The following is a 20,760-nucleotide window of genomic DNA, read 5'->3' as shown; positions in this document are numbered from 1 at the left end:
TTCTTCAGTGTCAATTATTTTAACAATACTGATTATAAGTATATAATATAACTGCTTTCAGAACAGAAAGTTGTCATTAAATTGAAAAGGGTTATATTTGATCAACAAAGTAATATGTTTTTTGTGACTTATTAAGAATATTTTATACAAACATATTTTAGCTAGTATTAGTGACTTGAAAAAAAACGGTTAACCAAAGACAAACAACAACAATCCCAAACGTTCAATTTTATATGTATAAGCACACGTGTTCTCTAAATGACATTTAGTAAAAGCTATTGTCTATTGTAATTCCGGTCCCTTCTAAACCTCGCATTATATTTAAGACGACTGACTGATACGTTAACAAAAAACCAGGTCAAAACAACAAACAGCATAAAATAGCATATTGATATATATATTTATTATCTAAACTAATAAAAACAAACTATACTACTTCCATTATATAATTGCTAAAACTACTTGACAACATATCAAAATATAACAATATAGTAAACAATAAATGTATCTAAGTTTTGGCTTTCTAAAAATAAACTATAAAGTATAGGGTGCGGTGGATACCAGCAACAGGGTGTCGGCTGCGGTGGATACCTGCAGCAGAGTGTCGGCTGCGGTGGATACCAGCAGCGGGTTTTCGGCTGTGGTGGATACCAGCAGCGGGGTTTCGGCTGCGGTGGATACCTGCAGCAGAGTGTCGGCTGCGGTGGATACCAGCAGCGGGTTTTCGGTTGTGGTGGATACCAGCAGCGGGGTTTCGGCTGCGGTGGATACCACCAGCGGGATGTCGGCTGCGGTGCATGGATACCAGCAGCAAGGTCTAGGCTGCGGTGGATACCAGCAGCACGATATTGGATTAATTCTCTTTCGGTCGAGCTCAGAATGCAAAATAATCCCATGCTTACTTATAAAATAATTAATAATTGGAATTTTTACTATACTGATGTATAATCAACTTGGGGTACAAAATAATTTCCCCGAAATTAACATGGAACAAAAAATAGTAAGAAGCCCCAATATTTAGTTGATCATATACATGTATATATATATTTTTAAAGAGATGAAGGTGGGGAAGGCGGGTAGGAAACAAAATTAAAATCTAATACGATGAACTGGCAGCTAAAAATGAGCTGATTAATACTTTCCTTATATCTCCTATCTGATTGGCTAACAAATCTTCTAAAAATATCTCAGTTCTCTCAGTAATTTTCTAAAAATATGTCTGTTCTCTCAATTTTATAGTCTAAAAATATCTCATCTGACGTAGGCAGGAATTATCTTATCGTATTAACTATAATTTAAATCTTTAAATTTCCAACAATATTGTCCTTCGCTAAATTACAGTTAAAAACTAGAAAAAGTCAGTTTGTAAGCCCAAGAATGTCTTCTTTCTTATTCACATTTTCTTCAAAAAACCCGGACCATTTGTTGAAAAACCCAGACGTTTTAAATGTTGCTCTCGAAAAAACACTGACAATATAAAACACTGATTTGTAAGTGAACTACAAGGACATTGTGCGTCGTTTGTGCTCAAAACATGTATAGCATTCAGAATAAGATGAAGTCACAAATAAATTATACTCGCGAAATAGCAGTAAATAGAACTGATTACATGCAATATCACTCGAAAAAACCTGATCTACACTCGAAAAAAGTAGACCGATTCACTCGAAAAAAAAAAAACGATCTCAGCCGGACGCTATACCTTCAGTGGTTTTGATCAAATAAAAAATATGACGACAATAATGTTCATAGTTTTTTTTTATTAAATCCTGTAAGGAAGGAAATCACATCTTCCTCTTAGACATAGATTACACTGAGCGATACAGCCTCTTGACATGCTAGTTTACACCGAAAAGTGCTGGATTAAAAAATAAAGTTAGTAATTTACAATACCTCAATTGTCCATTCCAAGACATGCTTTCAGCAGAAATATAATATTTTCTTATCTTTGTTGAAGTATCTATAATTGGTCTGGGGTTGTCACATTTTTTAATAGTGACCAGTGCTTGCATTCCACCTGTAAACGAGAGGAAGAGAGAATGGGTACTGAATAAGGAAGTCACAAAAATTTGAATTGATTCATAGATATAGGGAGGGAAAACCTGTAGTTGATCATCAAAGTACATAATTTAAACGGGTATACAATACATGTATCATTCATCTATCGTTTACCGATCTGCCCCGCCACCTTATAAATTACGCTATTCATACGTATTTTCAAACCAACACCAAACTTGAGTACTGAGCTACTGGGCTTGTGCTATCGTCGGTGCCTAAGAGTCTAACAGGAGAAGCATCTAAGTTGTTGACCTTTAGCGATGCCAGTTTTACTGCACAATATACGCCGCAGCTTGATGCAATTTTTTAAAAAGGCAAAATTTTCAACGATTATCATGGTGTATGTTTTTACCCATTTCTCACCTTTAATGTGATATGCAGATGTTGATGAAAACAGCCATTTTCCTTCCTCAGATGGAGCAATTTCCGCTGTAAGAGAAACACCAGAAAATACTGGAAGCGTATCATACCTGGAAAAGGGAAAACAATATTTGATACTTAAGTATTTTGTAAAGCAATAACTTGCATAATACATACCTAATAGTAATAGTGATGTAAACCTTTAAGCAGTTTTTCGTTTTGTTCTAGATATTTAAAGATATGAAAACTTAAAGTTAGCAAAACAAATAGCAGTGAATATACCGTTGCTTCATCAAGTTCGAGTAAAATGACAGTCTCCTGAAATGGTTTTGAGCTTTTTATTTATTTTGGGTTGTAGTTTTTGTTCTGTCAATTCGGTTTTTTTCTAAGCATTCAAATTCTGCCATTTTCTGCAACAATACGCGTAAATCATGGTTAATTTTAGATAATTTTGTTTCGTGAAAAGATTTCAGAATACTACCACGCTTTATTGTTATATTCATAGATATGAAATAGCAAGACATATTTTATTACTTAATAAGAAATTTCCATTTTACCTCTTGTTTCTGAATTTAAATGATTGTCCATGGAACTTGACAGTGTGGACATCATCTGTTCTACTGAGTGATGCTATATGCAATCTTGTCTTGGCACCAGCACAGAACGTTAAATCTGGCAAATTTGCATACACGAAACCATTTATGTTGTGAAGCGTGTTCGATTCGTCCTTAGTTTCATTAGCAAGCAGACTCAGGTTTTCGTCAATTTCTCCGAAGTAAAAGAAGGCATCGTCGTCTTTCTTCACAACTTTGTCTTCTGAGAAAAGAAGGGTAAAGATGGAGAAAATCAACAGCATTGATCTATTGGCTTATTCCTATAGTATTTATAATGTTTGCTATCTCGCATATATATATATAAGTGTGTCTGCTCGAATAGCATTAAATGAAAAACTGGGATTTTTCATAGAATTGGCAACTCCTTCACGTAGAAAATTCATCTCAAATATCAATAAAAAGAGATGTAGGGTCAATAAGACGACAACACAATCCAACGACAAAATTTACTCTGAGGACATCTAGAGGTCAAACTATTGTAATCTTCAAGAAGAGACAGGTGTTTATACAACATGTCCAATTCAAAATCTTCCCGAGTCTTTAAAAGTTGTACATAATTTTACCAGAAACAATCAAAAGATATTCATTTATGAAAACAAGACATTGTGTAAATATTACTAAATAAGACATTGAAGCTACGACCTTAATTATTATCTTTATCTTTATATCAAGACAAATAAACTTACTAGAACATACTAGGATGAAACCAAATAAACCCGTGTTGACATCTTTGATAAAATCGACATCTGAATGATATAGATGGGAAATGCATCCTTCCCCAAATTGTGGACCACTCTCTTCTGTAATGTTCCAAGAATATCTGTAGCTACTACCCGGTGAAACACCGGTTTGGCCATCATATGCACTACCTGAGGATTAAAAAAAAAACAATAAAAAAATAGTACGAATATGAAAACAAGTATTCATGAAAATTTGGAAAGATAAGAACCAAAATAAACTGGTGCTAGAAGTGAAATTAATGCAAATTGAACAAAAATCTAGACAAAACAACATAAATATGCAATTCTGACTAAATAGATTTTTATTTTTATTTATACAAAAATAAGGAAAAAAATCAGTGTTGTACAAATGTACAAAAATAATTTGATTTTCTTTCAACTTTCACATACATGTTAGTCTGTATGACCGTTCGATACTAATATTCGTTTACTAGTGAAACAGGCTGATAGTTTTTTTCTTTACTCCACATAATGTTATCCTGAAAAATTTAAAGTTTACTATACTGTATGGATTATGGAGAGTTGTCTCATTGGCACTCATACCACACCTTCTTATATCTATTTGCTAATCGTAAAAGGCCGTATGGTGACATCCGTCGTATTTTGGTCTTTGCGAGGTGGATGGTATTTTCACTGGCAGTTGAACCACATCTCCTTATTTTGATATTGACGAAAGCTATTCTAAAAAAATTTGCCATGTGCACTGAAATTGACTTTTATGATACGTTTATATTACCTTCATTTGCTTTAGTGTAAGGTACTCCGTGCGGGTGTATACTAAGGCTATGTGATGCGGTATTGTTGAAAATAACAATCAGTTCATCTCCAACTTCAACTCTTAGAATTGGTCCAAGAAAACCTAAATATTCTTGGGAGTCTTTGGTGATATTGAAATATCGATCTGTGTATTCTTTGTAGATAATTTTATTGTAAACGTGTTGTTCTATGTTCTGTTCTCTGAGGTCACTCTCAGTTGGTCTGTAAAGAAATTAGAAATAACTTATCGATTATTATATATACAACCATAGATCTAGGTAAGCACCAGTCATTCTAAAAATCTGGATGTCAGTATACTTGCTGTAAAAGAGAGGAGAAAGATACCAAGGAGACATTCAAACTCGTAAGTCGAAAATGAACTGACAACGACATGGCAAAAAAAGTAAAAAAAAAAAAAAAGACAAACAACAGTATACAAAACACAACATATAAAACTAAAGACTGAGCAACACGAACACCACCAAAATCCGGAGGTGATCGTAATCTATGGAACGCCACAGCTGTCTTATGTGGAACTCTGGTATTACTTTATGTTGTTTTATTATTACTTGATGATATTTTGTCTTTACTTAATATGGTTTTGACATTACGTAATGATGTTTTGATATAACTCAATATGGAATAGTCATTACTTAATGATATTTCGATATTACACGATATGGTTTCGTATTGACTTGATATAGTTTTGTCATTACTCAATATGGTTTTGTCATTACTCGATGTGGTTTCACCATTATTTAATGTGGTTGTGTCATTAATCAATGTGGATTTAACATTACTTGATATGAATGTGACTTAACGTTATGTAGTTGTTTCATTACATGATGTGGTTTTGTTATTTTGTAAAGATGATTTGCCTATTCTTTATATGGTTTTAACATTACGTAATGATGTTTCAAAATTTGACGATTTTACACTACATGATGTGTTTGTTTCATTATTTGATGTGGTCCTGTCATTCTTTGATGTGGTTATCCCATTACTTGATGAGGTAAAATCACGTGACCAATTCGGAAAAACCTGTTCTATTTTTAGATAGATTTCGATGTTGTATGTGCCTTGGATGAGTGTGGCCACCCATCGAATTAGAGTTCGGGTTACTGTTTGAGTTAAACTTTGAGTAAGTCTTCGATTTCGAATTCAAGTCATTATTAGAATTAAAGTTTTAGTTAGCATTGAGTTTTGAGTTGGACTTCGAGTTTGAGTCACATTTAAAGGTAGAGTTCTAGTTACAACATTAAATTTGAGTCACTTTTTGAGGTAGAGTTTGAGTAAGATTCGAATTTAAGTCTCATTTAGATTAATTAAGATTATGAGTTGAAATTCGAGCTATCTTATATGAGTTCGTAATTAAATTTTCTATCGCGGAACAAGACTTTTGCTCGGGCTTCCGAAAAGAGGGCTCCGGGGTATGCGTACAAAAGATAAAAAATGTTACAGTATACAAAACGCAACATAGAAGTTGAAATAAAGCTAGATGTGGAGTGATTGACAATGAGACAACTATCCACCAGAGTTTAAATGCAGTGGATATAAGAAATCATATATAGGCAACCGTACAGCCTTCAACACACCATTTAGTCAGCTACAAAAGGCCACCATGCACCATGTGAAAAAATTCAAACGGAAAAACAAACGGTCTTATTTATAAATAAATAATCTACAAAAAAAAAAAAATGACACACATTTATACAACGACAACAATTGAACTTTATGCTCCTGACTTGGGGCAGGTACATAAAGAAAGTGCACGTGGCGGAGTTTAACATGTATGTGAGCGCTAAATCCTAACCTTACATCGGACTGTTACAGTTGTGTAACAGCACAACACGAGAAAAAAATGTAAACTAGACAAAGTGATGCCCCTGCACTCAACTCATTTAACCGATTATACTCCAAAAATGACAAAAAAAGTCCAACTATCTCCCAAAAGAGCAAAAGATAATAAAAATAAAAACCCTGACCACATGCACACCTTCAATATATATACAAACAGACAGTAAAGAGAAAACTTCCTATGATTCAAACTGTAGGAGGAGTTATGCGGAATAACTATATACCCATAATGGGACGGACAGACGGACGGACGGACGGACGGACGGACGGACGGACGGACAGGGGTAAAACAATATGCCCCCCAACTTTCAGTTGCGGTGGCATACAAAACAGTTTCATTTGGCTGATTCAATAGATCGGTATGACTGGGTAATATAAATCCTTCGGGGTGATCTCGGATGCTCCAGAAAGGCACCCGTCGTGTTATTCGAGAAAGTACAAACCCAGTGATTTGGTTTTATTTGGTAGTTTACATTCAAGGAAACGATGACGGTATTGTGGTTACGACCACTGATACAGATATTCCAAAACTTTTATTTTTCAATTAGTGCGAGGTAGATCAGGGAATTCAATTGATTACAAATAAAAGATTGATATTCGTATAAGTTCAAATGATCATTTACGCTAAAAAACATTCAGAGAATTCTTATTTTATAGTATTGATGCTTTGTCGCTTAGTCCGAGCCGCCCTCCCCCTGTTTCCCTGTAACTTTTGTGTGAGTTGATTTGAAGTGTTTCATTTGTTAACAATATAAAGTTTAAGTCTTTTGATTTGTGTCGAGCCTGCGACATCAATGTAGCGGCAGTGAGACACAACAAACCTATATTTCGTCGTCGATAGTGGCGTCGGCCTCTCCATCTCCATTTTTTTTATTTCTATTGAGTTTAACCTTTCATTATACATGTTACTAAACATGTATGCCATCATAATTTTGTACTTTTAGAATATCATACTGTATTTGTTTACCTCGACTATTGTATCTGTATTTATATTGTATGTTTCTCTGTAAACTTGACATGTATTTAGTTTTTAGAGAATAAAGTATCTCTGTATCTATCTATAGATCGTTAGGTTTCTAGTTTTTTACATTTTTCATTTCGGGACCTTTTATAGCTTACTATAGGGTATGGGTTTTGCTCATTGTCGAAAACCATGCAGTTTTGTTTTAGTTAAATAAAACCGAATTAAACTGTTTTGACATGATAAATTTGTAAACCTCCATGAAGTGTTTTAAAACTTGTATAGGAGTTATTCCTCAATTTCAAGAAAAAGCATCTACAGAAAAAACTTTTTTTTTTTAATTTTGTGTTTACCGATAAATGTATAGGTAAATGTACAGCCGATCAACATGACGCTTTTACACTTACAGCAGCAATATCAGGCGAGACACATGGTTCCGTGGAATATTTTACAAATTTATTACAAAAAGACTGCTTCCGTTTGAGAAGTTAGGATAAAAACAACAGGACCAAGTGGTTAAACGTTGCGCACGATGTTGGTACTACTTAGCGTTACACGACGTTCCGCATAATGAAGCGATTTCGACGATTTCAAAGAACGTTTCAAGCGTTCAAGCTTATAATTGATGAGGTCAATTTACTGTTGTGAGTTTGGTAACCGATTTCGGTTTGTCTGAAAATGAATAGTTTAACAAATAAAACTCAAAGTGGTCGTACACATATTTTTTTTAATGAATATTCATTTATAGGAGTTGTCAGTCTTTCCAGGCCATAATTGATCATTTACTTTTGGCAGCAGTTCGCATTAATGAATCATACATTAATTTCCAAATTTATACAGATTTCTTTTTAATATAAATTAGATTTTGATTTTATTTTCCCTTTTTAATGCATGTTTATACACACTCCTTTTGTTGCATTTCTTTCCGTTTCCGTTTCCTTTCTATATTTTATCATTTCCCGATGCTTTCTTTGTCGCAAAATTTCTAGGTAGTTAAACATTTTGGATTCATGTTTTTCTCATTTCCGTATTTTTGTGGCATATGCATATCCTTTGTTTTGTTATAATAGCCAGCAATGGGTTTTCTCTATTTTATTTTATTAACAAAAAAAATGTGCATGTTGCTTTTGGTGATTTAAAACTTGCAGCTAGACAACGTTCCTTGAATAAAACAAATGTCATGAACGTGCTGAAAAAAAAATAAGATCCCGATATTTTCTTATATCAATCTCATTTGTTCAACATTTGAATTCCTTTTGAATTCCTTTATCATACATAGGTTATATTATAACTTATATCTTTATTTTCATTCGAATTAAACTGGAAGCAAATAATTATGAAATAAAATTAAAAACCCGAGCATGACATCAATTACGTTTTGCGAACGTTGGGACAAAAAGGCTATACTTTTTGAAACGATATAAACATCTTGTTGCCTATCGAAAAAATGTTAAACACTATATTGTTTAAAAAGAAAAAAGAAAAAAACTTTTACCGCCAAGTTTTATTTTCTTTGATCTAACTATGCTTATTTAATATACAGCCGGTTAAAACCTCAATTGTAAAGAAAATACAGCGGTTTTTTTTTCTCGATGGGACAAGATGGCTATACTTTTTGAAGTCATTGCAATAGAAACTATAAGCATGGTTTCCGGCTAAAAAATATCATGAACCAGGAGAAAATTGAAAAAACTTTCAAAATATCATAAATATTTTCCCTCTCAGCTTTTCCAATTTCACGGTATAAATGCGCAAACCCGATATATGCTTACCTTGCATATGCTTGGACATTTTTCAGACCGTTTTCAAAAATAACATTTTCCAGTTTACGGTTTCAGTGATATTGATTTTGCTTTAACACGCGAATAACAATAACAATAGCAATACTCTTGTGAAGTTTTACGATGGTCAGAAAAAAATACTGTAGGAAAGAAACGGAACTCCGATCTTTTGCACACAAAATGTAACGTTGGACATTACGTTTTTGCGTAAAAATGGGATAATTAAGTGTTATAATTCTTGATATTTTAAATTTCGGTTCCCTTTTTTCTTTATTTTCAAGTCTAATGTAATAAATTCAACCAAAAATCACTATATTTTTATCGAACTAACCAGTCTACGTATTTATTTTCATGCTAATCTATAGCCAAATGAAATTCGTACCAACATCGTGCGCAACGTATTTGGGGATATCCCAATTATGTCCGAAATACTGTAAACTTTTTAATACTTTTTTTCTTATTATTGTCTGCCGTTCTCCTTTTTCATACCAAATAACTCTGAACAACCACTCGAACTTTAATTTGAACTTTAACTCAATGGATAGCGATACCCATCCAAAGCACATTAAACAAACGATATATTGAAATCTGTTTAAAACTTGAATAGAACATATTTTTTTCCAAGTTGGTCACGTGGTTTTACCTCATCAAGTAATGGGATCACCACATCAAAGAATGACAGGACCACATCAAATAATGAAACAAACACATCATGTAGTGTAAAATCGTCAAATTTTGAAACATCATTACGTAATGTTAAAACCATATAAAGAATAGGCAAATCATCATTACAAAATAACAAAACCACATCATGTAATGAAACAACTACATAACGTTAAGTCACATTCACATCAAGTAATGTTAAATCCACATTGTTTAAGGACACAACCGCATTAAATAATGGTGAAACCACATCAAGTAATGACAAAACCATATTGAGTAATGACAAAACTATATCAAGTCAATACGAAACCATATCGTGTAATATCGAAATATCATTAAGTAATGACTATTCCATATCGAGTTATATCAAAACATCATTACGTAATGTCAAAACCATATTAAGTAAAGACAAAATATCATCAAGTAATAATAAAACAACATAAAGTAATACCAGAGTTCCACATAAGACAGCTGTGGCGTTCCATAGTAATCGTTTCAATCTTTACTAAGGTAATGGAATTCACAAAACCTATACTATATAGGACATGCAAAGAAAAGATAAGTAGAACTTTATTTCTACATCTTAATTGATAATATCATTATAGGATGCATTTCCCATCTATATCATTCAGATGTCGATTTTATCAAGGATGTCAACACGGGTTTATTTGGTTTCATCCTAGTATGTTCTAGTAAGTTTATTTGTCTTGATATAAAGATAAAGATAATACTTTAGGTCGTAGCTTCAATGTCTTATTTAGTAATATTTACACAATGTCTTGTTTTCATAAAGATATCATATGTTCGTCTTATAGACGAAAGCGTTAATCGTCAAGGTATAAATATTCCTATCTAAAACCCCTATACGGCTGATATGTCGCTTTTACTGTCATGAATCTTAAATCACAGACAAACAGCATAAAGAACTATTAAAGTTATTCATAATTGACTCAAAACTTATAAATGGAACATTTACAGTGACTTAACAAAGTGTCGATCGGCTGGTAATCTACACAAGCAGAACAATCGGTTCTGCAATGAAAAACGTGAGAGGTTTTTCCGGTTATGCTTGAGTGGTGTCATTGCCGCCGCTTCGCAAGGTATGAACATTTCTAAAATCGCAATTTTCTAATTCAACTGATCAAATATTGCAAATCGGGGAATGCTATGCTGTGGTGAATGCTTTCATGAAGAGACACATGTATCGTTTACTGTTGTGCATGGAGTTAAACTCCTGCAAAATCAATCGTCCCACGAGAAATTTCCGAAAAAACTGACATTAAACTTTTGAGATTTTTCTATTACAGACCTGCAAGTTCAAATTTCGTTTTTTTTTCTGTCCACGGGACTGAATGTCGTTTTGGGCGGCTTACACGCTGTCAGAAGTTGATAGACGTCTTAATAAATCTAAAAACTGTTACTGTTCATTATTTCGTGCGTGAGGGGATCGGTTCTGATTGAGGACATCATGAATGCTTGAGGGGAAGTGCAAACCTATCTTATCGAAAGCTAATGAATATCACAATCTAATATTGATTATATATGATAATAACTTTACCCAAACTGGGGTTTATCATTGATCAATGCTGAATAAATGCGGCATAAATTTCATTCACAAAAATTGCAACAATCACTTCAAAGAAAGGCAAGTAACTTGCATAGTTTTAGTGAAGTTCATACTAAATATAAATTGACAATGGAAATGGCTACATTGTAAATATAAGTGGTTTAGATTTATGATTGACTATGTTTTTTACCGCATGCATGTAAGACTTTTTTGTCTATGTTTCAGATGGATAGAACACGCCACCATTGTCTGCAGTGTGATAAATCATATTCTCAACGTTCAAAGCTGAACTTCCATGTAAAGCTGGTACATGACAACATACTAGACACAAAGTGCAGCTACTGTGACAAGACATTTTCATCTAAAGATAGAAAAAGAAGGCATGCACCTGTGGTCCACATGGGAGCCAAGCCTTTTCAGTGTAACACATATGATTGTCAGGAGGCATTTTCAACTTTGTGCAGTTTCCGGAAGTTCAGCTTGGTATGATACTAAACCCCTAACGGGAGGGATTTTACCTGATTTTCATATGATGAAGACATAATCTTTCAATCAGTTTAATTGAGGTCTGGCCTTTGTTAGTCTTGTATGTTTTTTAAATTTTAGTTCCTTTATATGTTTTGGAGTTTAGTGTGACGTCCATTTTCACTGAACCAGTACACAATTTTATTTAGGGGCCAGCTGAGGACCACCTCCGGGTGCGGGATTTTCTCGCTGCGTTGAAGACCCGTTGGTGGCCTTCGGCTGTTATATGCTCTTTGGTCGGGTTGTTGTCTCTTTGACATATTCCCCATTTCCATTCTCAATTTTATTTACAATATAATTGACATGAAGAAGTTAATTATGTTATACTATGCAGAAATATTAAAAGTACAGTAAGCAAACATTATTAAAAGCATAATACAAGTTTTTTTTTTATAGAAAATCTGAGAAACTTACGATACAAGATTCCGACCACTTGGAGCATAATCCCACAAGATTTCTTCAGCTGCAATATAATAAATTTTCTGTTGGGAATTTACTTCAATGAAATAAAAAGAAAATAGTAAAACTGCAACCAAAGCGTGCATTTTGGTTTTTAACTGATTGTACAAACAATTTACTTCGAAGTACAGTGTACATGTTATTTCCTGACTGACGTTGTCGATAGAAGTCCTACTTAAAAGTCATTTCCGAAAATGCAAAGTATGCACTTTACCTACATTTTATCTTCCTGGACGGTAGAAATAGTTGAAAGATAAACAAAACAAATTGGGGAAACGAATTATGCTATCACAGAGAAAGTGAGAGGAAAAGAAAAAAACAAACAAACAAACATTTTTTCTACACAGAATGAAGAAATCCCTGCATGGATGTTATTCGTGTTAACATATTATTAATTAGAAACAATAAATATAAAGTACTTCAATCAAAATGAAATTTAAAAACAAATTGTATGCATACTCCCCTCCCAATAGCAAAATACCCCCCTCCCCCCTCAAATAAAAGACTCGAAAACGCTAGTTACATATTAGTCGTAGGTGGTGGTTAATGAGGATGGATACAAAAAAACAAACAGACAGCACACTTTCAGTGGTTAACGTCCCTCACTGGTTAACTTTAAGTGGCGACACACTTTCATGTTGATTGATGTTTTAGAACTTCTAGTGATTAATTATGTCATGCATATTCAAAACGAGAAAAAGTTTAACGTCCTTTAATGAATTCATCATAATAAAGGATGGTAAATTCGCTCTGCCACTTGAATATGAGGGTATGAAGGGTATATTGGGTAGGGAAAGAAATGTTGCCATGCAAAAGGTCAACGTCCGACACACGACAGCTATTGTTCTTGTACATGTAAAGAGCATTCTTCCTCAAAAGGAATCGGTTTAATAGGTGCCAATTATAAACCGAACGTGGCTGGATGTTGTTCGTGTTAACATGCAATTAGACACATTAAGTTGTTCTTTAATCAAAATGCAGGTTAAAAACAAATTATATGTATACTCACCTCCCCGTAACAAAATAAAATTCCCCTCAATTAAACAAGAGTGCACACGCTGAAATGTCTCGCCTGCTTTACTTATCATTGATTTCATGTTGAAAGTCTTAAAGTTAAAGGTTTTACTACAAGCACCACATAAATTTTACATTTTAAAAGATCCATGACAATGAGATCAAGGTCAGATAAATCCTGTCAGACAGACATGTACACCTTACAATTATTCCAAACACAAAGTATAGTTGATCTATTGCTAATGGTAAATGAAAATCAGACCAAAACACGAAAACTTAACATTGACCAATGAACCATGAATATGAGGTCAAGGTAAGATGAAATCTGACAGATAGACATGTACATTTTACATTTATTCCATACTCCATACACCAAATATAGCTGACCTACTGCTATTAGTATTTGAAAAACAGACCAAAACACAAAAACTTAACATTGACCAATGAACCATGAAAATGAGGTCAAGGTCAGATGAAACATACCAGACTGATACGTAACCCTTACAATCATTCCTTACACCATATATAGTTGACCTACTGCTTATAGTATTTGAGACACGGACATACTCACGTAACTTTAACCTTAATTACTGATCCATGAAATGAGGTCGAGGTCAGGTGAACCCTGCCTAACGTACTGGACATGTAGACGTTGCAAGGAACCTATATACCAAATAAAGTTAGCCTATTACTCATAATATGTAAGAAATTCACATGACAAAAAGATATGATTTTTTTTTCAGGCAGTTGCTGAACCATGAAAATGAGGTCAAGGACAATGTACATATGACAGACGGAAACTTCGTAACATAAGGTATCTGCATACAAGATATGAAGCATCCAGGTCTTTTACCTTCTGAAATATAAAGCTGTATACAGAAAGTTAACAACGCCGCCGCCGCCGGATTGTAATCCCTATGTCTCGCATACTGCGACTTTCGTCACAGGCGAGGCAAACACTTGAAAACGCCGGTTAATATGTTAATCGTAGGCGGTGACATTGATGTTTGTTGAACTTCCAGTGGTAAATTATTTCATGCATTTTTTAAAATTTAAATTAAACTGAGTTTAAAAGCTCAATATCATAAATATTTAACGGAGACATAAAAAGTTATATAGGAATCGAATTTGCATACACGAAGAATAACTTTTGTTCGATTGTTTTTTAATATACATGTAAGCAACTTAGATAAATAAAGCATCCGCTTTTTGGGAGATAGACCATTTCACTACAAACAATGTGGTTTTAAAAATTTATTCCTATATTTCCATTGGAGATAGACCATGGATTTTTTATTTTTGTAATATCCCCAATTCTGTACATCTGGATGTGCTCAGAATTGCTCATAGATATATGTAGCGACATATCAGAAAACGGGAGCGATGAGAGATCGGTTTTCAATTAGATTGTCATAAATTGAGTTCAAACCATGCAAACCATTTACGATCATTTAGTCATAGTTCTATTTTTTTATAACAATTATTTAACAGCAAAAATACTTGAGAAATAGTGGATATACAACACTATAAAAATATGTTTCTCTGAACTAACTAGATGAACAAGCCATTATAGTCCGATGGGAGTGTGGAGATAGAACAGTGTAGTTCTGACAAAAACTCGTAGTGTAGAAATCTCGTATTATAGTTGTAAAGAGATACAGGCCATTGCATATGGGTGTCAAATATATAGCTATCTCTATTTAATCAAAAGTGGATATACAACACTATAAGATTCACACGACAATTTGTTTGATAATTTTAAGTTCATAAAAGCATGTCATTGTGTTGGAACATAGATTGAAAGTCCCTTAGGCAAAATCGACCAGTCACCTTAGACGACGACTTGGTGCCGTCTGCACAAGGATAATAGTTACGCTGAACGGTGCCCACTGGTCACCCTATAAATAGTGCTCTTGTGTGTAGTAATATTGTAGTTCTAACACATGTCTAAAAATAGAAAGCTTAAAATAGACAATTCATCTTTCTATTTAGCAATACACCATAGAGCCTGTCACCGTCTGTATTATCTGTAAGTAAAATTAACATACCGAGCAATTGAATACAATGAATAACACAAACTTAAGCATATTAAGTTTAATTAAGTCATTCAAAGCAAAATAATTGTTTCATCCATTTTGCATGATTTGTCATTTGTGATGACACGTTTTTTTTAAATGTTCGAATCACAGACTAGAAGGATATATTCACCCTAAGACTCTAAGTAGAAGTAGATATAAAAAAAAATTCACAAAATAAATAATTCACTAAGGCCGTGTTCACACCAAACGTCGTGTACAGTAAACATGTTTACATTTGGTTTAATGTAATGTACGCTAGTTTCACATTAAATTTGTTCACATCTATACACCTTGTTTAGTTACATGTACATAAGATTTGTTCACACTCGTAAACTATATGTCATTTAAATGTTCATTACGTAGAACCGAATTCAAATTTTCGAACATCTTTCTACAGTTAATAAACGACCACTTGACTTTAAAAAAGGGGGGGGGGGGGGGGGGGGGTGGATTTTTCCACAATTAGATTTAAAAAAAAAATTGAGACATTCAGACAATTATAGAATGAACAAATATTCTGAATCAAACGTTTTCCCATACATTATAGTGTTAAACATGTTAAATATTATATAAATTGGTACCATCGAAAAAAAACTAATTATAAACTTTCGCGCGAGAACTCAGAACCCCTCTCCCTTTTTTTTGAAGTAAAGTGGTTGCTCCTTTAAGAAAGTCATTTTGGATGATTTGCAGTAGTTTAAAGATGTCTCGATTACGCATTAAAAACGTAGGATTGCCATTAGCGTGCTTACAGACGAAGAAAAAGAATTGCTATGTTAAGGATCACTACATTTCTATCTCTTCTGTTTGTATCAAGTGCTATTTTTTTTTATCCAAGGAGTATTTGTCAAAGGGAGGGGAGAATGTTTTTTATATTATTTCTAATATAATTTTAACGAGTCTCAGATACTACACAAACAAACAATTAACCTCCCCCTTTTTCAGTAATGCATTTATAAGTGAATCGCTGTTTGAGTATAAAGACCAGTGGCAAATATTTCTGTCAGTGTGTACGTCTGATCGATTCAGGAAGACCTTTTCAAATGAACTATGTGTTCGGCAAAGATGATAGATGAGTCTTGATTAAATCTTCATGTAAACATTAAGTTTTATCAATGGGAACGCAATTATGTTTAGTTAATGTGTGAGTTACACTAACACAACACCGAGTTTAAGTCAATGTGAACACGGCCTAATCTTATACATGTAGTTGATGATATTGATAATGTTAAGATAACTTAAGCAATGGATGAACTGTATTTTAATATTTTTTAAGGATAATGTTAGCTGTCATAAAAGAAAGAAGTAAAGGTAAGTTTTTAAATCAATTCTATATTTATCTTCAAGAAGAAAGGAAATGCTATTGATCTAGTGCCACCTTACAAACGGAAGACAAAAGTTACACAATACAAAGTTAGGGATTTACCTACTTTAGAGGTTTGATCAAGAGTACCAGAAGGTTCCATATTATGACATTTACTTTTAATAATATTTTTCAATGATTTATCTCTTGAGCTTGAGAAGGTTTCTTCTGATGTTATGCTGATCTTACAGTTTTATTTGTCAACTCAACCAGTAACATATTTATATGTATTTATGAATGTAGACATTTGTAATGTTGTTAGCTATATATAGTTGGTGTAATTATATTAAAATGCCATTGAACAGTATTAAGAGTAAGGTCACATTCTAATCGACTTAATCCTTTTAATTCAGGATTTAATATTTATATAATAGTTGGACCGCTCACAGGACAGTGGTATTGACTAAGGTAGCGATAATGACGCGAAGGCGAGGTCATTATCGCTGTCATAGTCAATATTACTGTCCTACGGGCAGTCCATGTATCACGATAATGACCAGTTTTTTTTGAAGAACTATTATGTTTATTTCATTGAGGAACTATGTTTTGAAAATTTTCATTAATTCAAAATGCCTAAAGCGAACTCGAGTAGTTGACGTACGATTTGTATGGCAGAGAGTGAAGACCAGTTGTAGGAATACTCCCATTCATTTTAGTGCAATTTTTCAGTATATAAATACTTAATCAAGTTCTCCTTAATTTTATTATTAACAAAAACAAATAATAAACAATTCAACAAATTAAATATAATATTAAAGAAAGGAACATGTTTTAAAAATGGATAAATCTCTCTAAACAGAGAAACCACGCCCCATTGGTCATTAACAGAGAAACCACGCCCCAACGGTCATTTACAGAGAAACCACGCCTCAACGGTCATTATCAGACGGAAACCACGCCCACCTGTCATTCTCATGTAAAAGTTCGTTAACGACCAGTTTTCTGGTCCGTTTTGTTCTGTTAATGAAGGATGGAATTTATTACTGAAAAATAATGAATGTCATATTACCCCTTTTTATCCAATAAGAGAATCTTATTCTGAACCGATATGAAATAAATAAAATTACAATTAAATTTCAAAGTAGACGTAAACCATAACATAAAACTGCTAGGAATCCAAAAAAATAAAGAGGGAGGGCCAATTTGCCGGAGATTTGTTTCATTCGATAAGATAGGTAAATAATGTTTTAAATAGCCCTATAGATGCTAATTATAGTACAAGAAAATACGTCACATTATTTATTTTCATACCTTGAACAGGTATTCCTACAAAAACAAGGCCAAGACTATTGTTTTTTAATATTGATTTTATTTTATTATTAACATCCTTTATGCGAGGTGCCATACCATGTAAATTGTCAAGGAGCCAAATAATATCGAACTAATTCAAATCGTGATTTTCTCATTCTGAATATGTATATCTGTATTTGTCCTGGTCTTTTAAGGTTTTATCGTCTATAAGATAAGACAAGAAAATACATGTACATGTATATAAAATTAAAACCGGAGAACATCTTACATCAGTTGGTCATAGATCACCCTGTGTTACTACTTCATGTTTTATTGCCTTTTCTGTAATTTTAACAAATCGGCCCTTCGTTGTGATACAGATGCAACAGCTTCTTGATGTTTTACCTACAATCGCGATTTGTAGTGTAATTGATTTGTTCTGTTATGTTGTTTTATTTTTCTGATGAGTTAGGTACCCGTGTATAGAAGGTGGTAAAAATTTCAGTACTAGTATCTTTACAGTTTGTGATTTGGCGACAAAATTGTTGTTGACTGCATTTGTTACATATAATACCATGTTCAAAAAAGGTTTCGACGAATTGTTTTTTGTTGTTATGAAACTTGTATACAATGGCCTTATTTTAAGTTATGTATATATTACACCCGCAACATGTAGGCTTAATTTCTATAGAATTAATTCTCGTGTTATTGGTTATGTACAGGCACCTACATCAATTTGACGGCAGTTGTCCCTTGGATATACGTAATAATGTAAACACATGAATAGAAAGTAATTCAAGAGTATGGACAGTCATAGGATTGCACACAATAAGCGATACATTATTTTTCTTTGATACACGTAAAATTATATACTAGTAAACTAACTGAATAGTCAAAATGAACCCGAATGACTCTATGAGTCAAGCAAACATCCGAAAAAATATGATAGAAACTTTAAAATTTAATATAACAACACAAAAAATGCAAAAGTTCTGAGCGAGGTTCGAACCCTTTCTTCAAATTCATCATTTATTAGTAGTTCTGTGCTCTAATGGTGGAGCTACGGTGATTCTGATCATTATGATTCTTATTTAGAAGGTATATCGGTACAATTTATCGATGGTACAATTTTTTCTTTAAAAAGTTGTTTTTTATGTAATAAGGACACACTAAACCAATTTCATTTTTGAAGTAAAAAGTAGTATGACTAACAACAGTCATAAAAAGCATAACTTTTTTTTTGGTTTGAAATGTCCTTCTTGGGGGATTGCCTGTTTTTTCCACATAAAAACAGCCGAAAATCCGGATATTGGATTTTCATCATTTTTTAGGGTTAAATTAACTATTGATCACACATATCATACTATATGTAAATCGAGATATTGATCAAAAAACATTTTTATTTTTTGTTTTTATAGTAAATTTTATTCTGTCGGCACTTTTTGAAATTGGCCCTTCTGTGAAAAAAAATCCTCGGCATATTGGCCCTACCTCTTTCTTTCGTTGGAAAATTAAAATTACCAAACTCTGTGCAGTAATTGTGTGCATACTAAAATCATATCTTCCAGATTAAACAATGGTTACCTTTGGTCACCCTTCATATATATTGAAACTGGTTACTTCCTAACGCCATACACGTGACAGATATTGTCTTTCGTTTGCTGTCGGCAGTTTACATAGATATAGATTTTGATTAAAGATTACATCTGGTCGCCATAGAGATTTATTGACTGGTGCCCTCTGGTCACCTTTCACATATATTAACTTTGGTTACCTTTGGTCACCTAACACAGATATTAACTTCGGTTATCTCTGGTCACCCTACTCATATATTGACTTAGGTTGCCTCTGGTCACCCTTCACATAAAATGACTTTATAACCTCTTTTCCTACTAAGTTATTGACCTGAGTTACCCCCGCACAATTATCAAACTTGTTAACTTGTAGGCAGTTCACACATATACAGATTTGGGTTACATTTGTCCCCTACGGATTTATGGACTGGTGCCCTCTGGTCACCCCTTCCCATTTATTGACTTTCTCTACATTTGGTCACCTTACATAGTAAATGACTTTTGTAATCTGTGGTCATCTTACACATATATTGATTTTAGTTAACTTTAGTCAGGTGACAAAGTTATGAACTTTGGCTAGCTCTGCGACATTTAAACAGATATATATATTCTTTGATTAAATCTGGTCACCCTACGCATATTGTCTTAGTTAACATTCGCTTACCTTACAAATATATTGACTGGTTACATCTTGTTGCCCTTCACTGATAGTGACTTTGGTTGACCTCTGGTCACCCTACATAGTTTCTGACTTACTCTGCTAACCCTACACATATGTTGATATTAATTACCTCATGTCATTCTGTAACTTGTAAACCTTTATTACCTCTTTGCAATTTAAACGGTTATAGACTTAAATAATATGGCACATATTGTTTATATAATATTGACTGCGGCTACTTCTGGTCACCCTACCCAAATATTGTGATCTTCTGTGCTAAACAAGATTGCACTTCTGTTTTCGTAGAATTCCAAAATTTAAAAGAAACTTAATTGATGTCATTTGTTTCAGGTATTATTATTTTTATTACTTTGATTGTTAAAAATGATTATTTATTTAAAGCATTTTTGGAAACTATATGGGATTCATGGAAAGGAAATGCTGACGAAAAGTTTGGTACGGTGTATGGGAATGTTCTTTACGTATCGGATTTAATGAG

At 33.3% G+C, this 20,760-nt stretch overlaps 1 protein-coding gene and 1 long non-coding RNA gene across 2 annotated transcripts in view; one reads left to right on the top strand and one right to left on the bottom strand.

Annotated features, from left to right (window-relative positions):
* LOC127734860 (hephaestin-like) overlaps positions 1-12,480 on the bottom strand; it is a 29,582-nt gene extending 17,102 nt beyond the window's left edge. Inside the window, exons 1-6 of the mRNA XM_052244905.1 lie at positions 12,297-12,480; positions 4,509-4,750; positions 3,719-3,901; positions 2,976-3,234; positions 2,422-2,528; positions 1,894-2,017 (exon numbers count right to left, since the gene is read on the bottom strand). Coding sequence (XP_052100865.1) covers positions 1,894-2,017; positions 2,422-2,528; positions 2,976-3,234; positions 3,719-3,901; positions 4,509-4,750; positions 12,297-12,427 — 1,046 coding nt within the window. The 5' untranslated portion in view covers positions 12,428-12,480. The remainder of the gene's footprint in view (positions 1-1,893; positions 2,018-2,421; positions 2,529-2,975; positions 3,235-3,718; positions 3,902-4,508; positions 4,751-12,296) is intronic.
* A 2,735-nt stretch (positions 12,481-15,215) lies between these two features.
* Positions 15,216-20,760, top strand: LOC127734885 (uncharacterized). The gene is made up of 3 exons (XR_007997806.1): positions 15,216-15,384; positions 16,710-16,744; positions 20,664-20,760. It is a non-coding gene; the product is annotated as an uncharacterized LOC127734885 (long non-coding RNA).

The sequence above is a fragment of the Mytilus californianus genome, unplaced genomic scaffold, assembly GCF_021869535.1.
Source record: "Mytilus californianus isolate M0D057914Y unplaced genomic scaffold, xbMytCali1.0.p SCAF_3, whole genome shotgun sequence".
Taxonomy (NCBI): domain Eukaryota; kingdom Metazoa; phylum Mollusca; class Bivalvia; order Mytilida; family Mytilidae; genus Mytilus; species Mytilus californianus.
The sequence above is the reverse complement of the archived record's forward strand: the minus strand, read 5'-3'. Positions and strand labels throughout refer to the sequence as shown.